Source organism: Halyomorpha halys, unplaced genomic scaffold (genome assembly GCF_000696795.3).
Source record: "Halyomorpha halys isolate HHAL.00 unplaced genomic scaffold, Hhal_1.1 Scaffold215.1, whole genome shotgun sequence".
Lineage (NCBI taxonomy): Eukaryota > Metazoa > Arthropoda > Insecta > Hemiptera > Pentatomidae > Halyomorpha > Halyomorpha halys.
The window spans coordinates 312,477-320,523 of record NW_027107820.1 but is presented as its reverse complement, the minus strand read 5'-3'; the positions used below and the strand labels follow the sequence as shown (position 1 = coordinate 320,523).

At 29.2% G+C, this 8,047-nt stretch overlaps 1 protein-coding gene across 1 annotated transcript in view; it reads right to left on the bottom strand.

The window, feature by feature from the left end:
• Positions 1-8,047, bottom strand: part of LOC106679698 (L-lactate dehydrogenase C chain) — a 15,997-nt gene that overhangs the window by 4,885 nt on the left and 3,065 nt on the right. The window contains exons 2-4 of the mRNA XM_014419001.3: positions 5,738-5,855; positions 2,894-3,067; positions 2,046-2,219 (exon numbers count right to left, since the gene is read on the bottom strand). Coding sequence (XP_014274487.1) covers positions 2,046-2,219; positions 2,894-3,067; positions 5,738-5,855 — 466 coding nt within the window. The remainder of the gene's footprint in view (positions 1-2,045; positions 2,220-2,893; positions 3,068-5,737; positions 5,856-8,047) is intronic.

The following is an 8,047-nucleotide window of genomic DNA, read 5'->3' as shown; positions in this document are numbered from 1 at the left end:
TATATTAATAAATAAATTTACTTATAAGTAATAAAAATATTACTTTCAAAAAACTAACTTCTTAAGATATTTTTCTGTGTTAAATCCACATCTAGTGCAAAGCGTAAAAGTGCTAAATTTATTTTGTCATTTTTTTTTCTTATTTTATTGCCAAATAGGTTCCTCAAATTTTCTTTTACTGGTTTTAACACCTTTTCTATTGATCGAATCGTTCAGTTTAGTTAGGCTACGTTAAATATGTTGTTTTACTATATGCAAGCATCCTACCAAAGCAAATAAAAACCCTTCTTTATGTAGAAGGGTGGTGCCTAGATCGAAATACTTGTTAATATCGGTTTAAAAAACCTTGTCATCAACGAAGTTTCCCGTTTTGGTAGCCACACAATGTGATAAGCCCATCATCAATCAAAATCACCCCTAATAGATGGGTTATACAGCATGGGTCCTTCATACTTAAAAAGTAGGACAGGGAATTATTGAAACGACTCGTAGATTTTTCTAGGCATAATATTTTGGTTAAAATTTCCATCCTCAGATGTCTCCTTGAAAACTGTTATTAAAAAAATAAAATAAAATTTTGATTAAAAAAATGGATCACCGTAGTATGGAACGTTGAGTTTTCACTTGCAAGCCATTGAAAAGTGAATAATAACTAATATTCCCTTATATATATATATATATATACCGTAGTATGGAACGTTGAGTTTTCACTTGCAAGCCATTGAAAAGTGAATAATAACTAATATTCCCTTATATATATATATATATAAGAAGGTTAAAGAACATAAAAATAATTTTAAAACGAAACAAAACTTGAAAATGGATAACAGAGTTCAAAAAGTGGATGTAGAACGAATTGATCAACAATCAAAATGTTGAGAATTTATAATCATTATTTAAATTAAGAATTTATAATTATTATTAATTTATAATCATATATTAAAAAATATAGATTTCATTTTTTTTTAATTCAATTTAAAAAAAAAATATTTCTACAACAGTTAATCATTATTAGTCGGAATTCCCCTTCTTACATCTCGGCACTCCTATACAGTGATCGTGTAAATGTATTTTCGTGATTCAAACGATTTTTTAGCTATTTAGTTGTAAAATAAAAAAATCTCAGGTGTTGGCATTCACAGGTACCTAATAATAGAGGTAACAGGTAGATGAAAAATTCAAACCCACAACAGGTTGTAAAACTTGAATGTTTCATAATATAATTGGGAAAATCTAAGCATTTTAACATAAACTAGATATTGTTTATAACGATATCGGATGTAACGACATATCAGTTATAATGTCAAATATTTCCTTATTCCAAATTCCTATTTCATATTTACAAGTGTGAAGAGATTGGTTATGGCGACGATCGGCTATAATGGCTATTTCCTTGGAGATCGTTATAAATGATATCCAATGTAGTCGAAGAATTCGGCCAACACTGTCAAAAAATTTATGATTTTGGCCTGCTATAATATATTGTTGTAGCAATAGTCCACTATTATAACGAAATCGACAATAGATGAATTCTTCAAAGCTGCTAATTGTCTTAAAATTAATATCATGAAATGTATCATAATGTTTTCTACTTTTCTTAGTAACTTTATTTTTGTCTTGACTTGTTTGTGGGAAAGCTGGAGGTATACATTTTTAATTTATGTGTCCATTTTTACCCAATTCCGTTCAAAATAATATATGATATTTAAATATTTAGTCAAATCGATATTAGTAGCAAATTATAATATTTAGAGCATTGATTTGAGAAGACTATAAATGTTACTGATATATTAAAAGTTATCTTGTTTCGTCTCCCATTTCTTCACACTGATTCAAAGCAGTCATAAATAATGTAAGAATAATTTTAATAATCCTTTATCAATAATTAATAAATAAAAATAAACAGTTATAATTAATAACAAATCTTTCATTTCGCCATAGCCTCGAGAGAAGAATTTTCTATAATAATTAGCCAACGTTAATAATTTGGCAATATATAATGTATATTTCAAAAGTAAATAAATTATTATCTATAATTTACATACCACATGATGCTCCATGTTCTCCAAGTATTTGTGCTTTTACGAGGTGTACTGGATAACCAGTCAGTTTTCCAATAAAATATTGAAATCTTGAAGAGTCTAAATGTGTTCCAGATCCAAATACTCGATTTAGTGGCAGCCCAGAAATTTTCCATGCAGCATATGTTAGAACATCGACTAAAACAAAATAACTATTTGCATTAATATGAATTTTTATAATGGTATAATATGTTTGTTATAATGTTATGACTGATATTGCCTGGTACTCCTGGAATTGAAGTAAGTGTATCCAGTTACGATTTATTAATTTGAAAATTAATTATAATAAAACAATTAGTAAAAAAAACAAGCTGGATTTGCGATTTTTTAGAAAGTTTTTCTATTGTTTATTGTATAAATTTATATTCTTTATTGCATACATGTCTTCATTAAATTGTAAAAAAAAGTAATTGTTTATCAATAGTACCTACAGAAGGCTGTGAAAAAAAAAAAAAAATCGGAGATAAAGTTCATTACAGAAATTTTATCAATGTAAGTAATAATAATTATTCTTGCTTCCATAAAAAAAATACCATTTCCTAAGATGCTACAAGATGCTTTCAAAAAACATTAATCATTTCAGATAATATAGATTTTCTTAAATGTTAAGCGTGAGAAAATCTTTATTCCTTTTGTAAATCTCAGTATATTGTATTTTAAATCATATTTGAGTATTAAAATTAAGAATCATATCTAATGAAAGTTTTGATTCAATTTTTCCCGAATTTATTTATAAATTATAAATTGACATTTTTGATGTATCATAAAACTAATAAATAATATTATTTATGAGTAATTTTTAGATATCTCACCTGGGTTACTGACGACAATTATAATAGTGTCTGGGCTATACTTCATAAGCTCTGTGATAATATGCTTCATGATTTTAATATTATCCTCAAGCAGTTCAGTTCTGCTCTGACCCGGTTTCTGCCTGGCTCCAGCTGTTACAATACATACTCGAGAACCTTCAGTTAGGCGGTAATCTAAAAACAAAATGAAGACGTTAGATCCTAAGGAAGGGATGTTTAATAAAGCATGTAGGGAATAATTTTTAGATATTTGTAAATTTTAATACTTGAAAAAGTTAATTAACAAATTGTTTAAGATTTTCTTAATTGTCCTATTGTATTTAACAGTGTTATGTTTAAACCTGCATTATTTTACGGTCATAACATATCAATAATGTAACTACCAATTATATTCAACTTGCCTTTACACTAGATAGGGTCGTTGATTAATATTAAAGCATTGATTTTGAAAAATAACCTCACAAATATATTTTTTAAATTGTTTTAATATTTTTACTTGTCCTTTATTGAATTTATTTAGTTCTCTGTATGACTACAAATCATAATGTTATCTTCAGAAAATTATGGTACTATACATTAATGTTTTTGTTTATTCTTTGAAAATAAAGGGTTTGTTATAAGGTCAAATTTAAACATGCTCAATCATGGCAGATGTACACCATTGAGAGTCAAACGTTGTTTAGTTTTTAGCTTGTGAAAAACAAGGTCTTTCGCTTCTGTTATCATTCATTTCGGCGCAAAGACACTTTAAATTAAATAGCTTGCACTTATTTCTACTAATTATTATTGTCCTTGCATTCTTTCGACTGCAGTCGCAGTTCATGGTAGGCAGAGGATATAGTGATCAATCCTACCGTGGCCAATATTCAACCAGCTTATCAATTATATTTTCAGATAAAGTGCTTTACATCGTTATCGTATAGGCAACGAGATAACTTCCATGATTCTCAAACCTGTCTGTTAAAACTTCTGTATTAACAAGCTGACACGAGCTGGGGTTTAATAGCTTTCCGTCAAATCTGTTCATCTTTTCCTTGAATTATACTTTAATGTAGTCGAGAACTTTGGATTTTGTATAAAAATGTATTAATTTCATCGGTTAGTGCTATATTTGTAATATCTTTCGTTGCATGCCTTCGCGAAATAACATAAGACTTCAATGATTTAACAATTATAAAAATTTTAAACAAGTTGTTCCTGTATAGTTAATTAAGTAACACATGGTCAAATTCTTCAGGGTGGTGCGGAATTATCACCGGCATAATTCCATAGTAATTTATTTTTACTTTTTTGAGTGGTCTGATTTTTTTTTCCTTTTTATACCTCAAGTTTTTTCACTGTGTGTATATTGTCAATGAGGCGCTGCATTCCTAAACCAGCCAATCAATTATCAATTAGGTGAATATTTTATTAAATTAAATTAATTCTTTTATTTTAACAGTTTTGCTATTAGATTATTACAAGGTCTAAGGTTTTTCTTTTTCAAAAACAGTTTAGTGACATATGAACAGTTTTTGGAAGACATTCATTAGTCTTGTGATAATCTGGTACTGAAATTTTTTATTTCCAAAATTAAAATGGACTTGACTGATTCAGACAATTTATTGGTTTAAATTTCAGTTCCTGGAATACCTAAGTCTAGTAATTTTCTATTTTTAATTTCTCGCTAAAGTAAAACATTTCTTTAATGTCAAAAAAGTGTTTTTAGAAAAAAATAATGAAAGACCTAATAATTGATGAAATCTTTAATGAAAAATCCTGTTTTAGTTTTTTTCCATTTTTCCCCTTCCTTTTTGTTTTCTTCTAAGAAAATTAAAAATTTTCAATTCTGAGGATGTGCATTTATATTTTTCAATTTCACGCATACAAAGGTTTCCTTCCTACCTAGCGAGGAAGCAAAAATCTGTGTCCTCAAAATAAAAAAATTCTACTTACTTTTTTGTACGTTTAAGAAATCAAGTAACATAACCTGTCTGTCTGGCGACCTGTAGTAAACGAGTGTTCGGGCATAATTGATCGAACCTAATCATTGATTCTATTTTTATTATTTTTATGGCTATTTAGTATCTCAGAATGTTTTATCATCTTCCGTCTTTTACTTTTGGTTGCGCATGCGTAAACGTATTTTCGAAACGGCTCGTCTTATTTGGCCCCTATTTAAAGTCAAATTAGGGGTTAGTGTAATATGGCTCTAGTATTGAGTTTATCACATTCTGTCTTCTAGTTTCCCTTAACCTAGCGAATTAAGGAATTTTACTTTCTGGACACATTTAAAAATGGATCTTCCGGTGGATGTTATTCTTGAACGACAAATTATGAACCTTGAAATATATGAACGCAATCGTAATTATTTATCCTTTTACAGTAGTTATGGATTTACCCTGTGGGTAGTTGGAGAAAAATCTGACAGTCGACGAGAGTGATTCTGACCAAATCACCTCCTTGCATAACCGTTGGTCTAGTAACAGCACTTTCTCACAAAGTACTTCACCCCTGACCCTTCATAGGTTATAGGGAACATATTTATTTACTATATATTTAAGATCATATATATATATATATAAACAGTGAGGAAGCTATCTATGTACTAGGTAGAGGTTTTTCAATTCAGGCATTAGTTCGATGTTTCCATACCTTTAGTAGTGAGAAAGCAAATTATTAGGCAATTAAGCCTGTGCTGAAAAAAACAAAAGCAAATGCTTACCAACTAATGACTAACTTAAAACATTTTTCTACTTCTAAGATTCTTCCAGGTTTATTTTCTGGTTAGAAAATAACTTTCTGGGTTAGAAAATAAGAACTCATGTTTAGTAAGGTAAAGTTTCTTAATTTCATCTAAATTACCATTTCCTCCAACAATTTCTTGGGTATCGAGGAAGGCTGAGGCATGCTGCATGTCCTGAACCTCACCGAGAGCTCTGTTTCCATCGATATCGATTAGCACTAACGGATCCGCAATGTTCTGAAAGTAATATATTAATGTTTTTTCTTAAAATCATCATTTTCAAAATGAGATATTTTTAATAAGAAAATATGTATTTATGAATCCTAAAGTGTGTTAACATAAGGAATATTTAAATAAATATAATGCTAATTATGTATGTATGGTCATTCATACCTAAATATAGATAATTCCAAGAGTGGAAATTGGGAGTTATACAAGGTGAACTAAAACAAATACAAATAAATTGTATCACCATCTTTATAAGCTAACAGTGAACATTTTAAATTATGAAGAAGATGGCCAGGGGTGCTGTTCTTGTAACCACACCCCTGACCATCTTCTTCATGTTTTGAACTAATACGGTCAATTATTTATTAATTGTAAACATTTTACTTCATCACTGCCGAAGGTAGAAAAACTTTTTAAACATGCAATATTTTTTAAAAAAATTATGTCCTCGGTTTCAATAAAAATTATGTGTAATCAAAAAATTTTACTTGCATTTTATCTTAAAGGCACCAAGGAACAAGTAATCTGTGTTTAAATTTGAATTCGAGCATAATTGATCGAACCATTAATTTCGCTTCGTTGGAATATTTGGGGGTTGTGTTCGTTGAGTCCTACATTGTCCTATGCCGAATTTTTCCGCTTCAATCAAATACTGTGTAATACGCATGCATAAAAGTATTTTCTTCAGCAAACCTATACAGCCTGTCCGATTTTGTTCACAATAAGGGAGTGTGAAATGGTTCAATTATCACTAATATCAAATTCAGCCTACTAATTTCGCTCACTTAAGCATAAACGTATTTTCCCAAGCAAACCTTTATTTAGAAAACGGCTCTTCCGATTAAACAAAAATTTAAATCTGTTAAATTAAATATGTGCAAACGTGTTTCGTTTATACACTTATATTTCTATATGGGAAAATGGATAGTCCAATTTAGTCCAGAGTCGGAGAAAAGTTTGGAAATAGTTGGCGTTTTTGGGTTTAATTTTTATGAAAATTGATTCCGCATAACCATAAAACGTTTATCCTGGATTCAGCTGTTACAACAACGGCTCGTCCAGTAAATTTTATTCTCATACTACAAATCAACGACCTTGACCTATAGGTTATTATGTACTAAATAGAAATATGTAATAAGGAAATAATTTTCAGAAAAAAAACATGTAAAAACGAAAACAGGTAATAAAAAAAAGATAGGAATAGTGAGGAAGCTATACTGGATCTGTGCACACGGATTTTTAATTTACATAAGTAATTGTACGTTCAGGCCGGAAGAGGGACTGGATCTTGGGGACTTCTTGGAAACCAACAAAATGCTTTAAAAAGAATTATTGAAAGTAAAAAAAAAAAAGACATGAAAAATTATAATTATTTTGTCTGTCAGATTACTTACAAATTATAATAATGCTTAGTATTGAACTTTGAATAAAATTAAATGTTGTTTTTATGCTTTTACTTGTGGGTGATACCGGAAGAAGGAGATGGAGAGCCGATCAGAAAACATTGACAGGAATATGAGAGTCAAATTTCAATTTGATAATATTATGAATAAATTAAAGGCAATCTTAAGTGAATCACGCAGGTTCTTAGGTTTTGGTATATTAGATCTATAATAATGTTTTAGCAGTGTGGTATGTATCCATTCAATTCAAGATTTAGGCAAAAGACGATTTTGACAATTTTTAATGTTTTGTTGCAAAACACCTTCCTTCCCCCTCGCTTTTGAAAATATTGAAATAAATTAAATGGATATTTAATTGAAACGAAATTTTTAAATGAAACACAAGTATCAAAATCATAGGTTTTTTTAAAAAAATGCTAAACATTTTGGAATGATTCTTATTACCTTTGAAGCAGATTTCATTCGTTTCACAAGCCTTGAAAAGAATAAGTGTACCAAAATTAATAATTATTGAATGGAACAGGTAGGAGTATATTTTGGAAGCACTCCATGAATCGTTTTTTCCCAGATAATAATTTTATAAATTAAAATAAAAGATAAACCTAAACTGTTTTAAAAATTTTGTTGAAGTAATGCAAGACATACAAGGAAAGTTAATTTCCTCCTTCAATAAACTTCCTCTGTCGGGAATCCAATGTAAAATAAACTCCCAGTCTGATATACCGCTTTCTCATATCCTGTGCGATAACGTGTTGATTGTATGTGATGTCATGTAAATATATACACTGACTTTATATA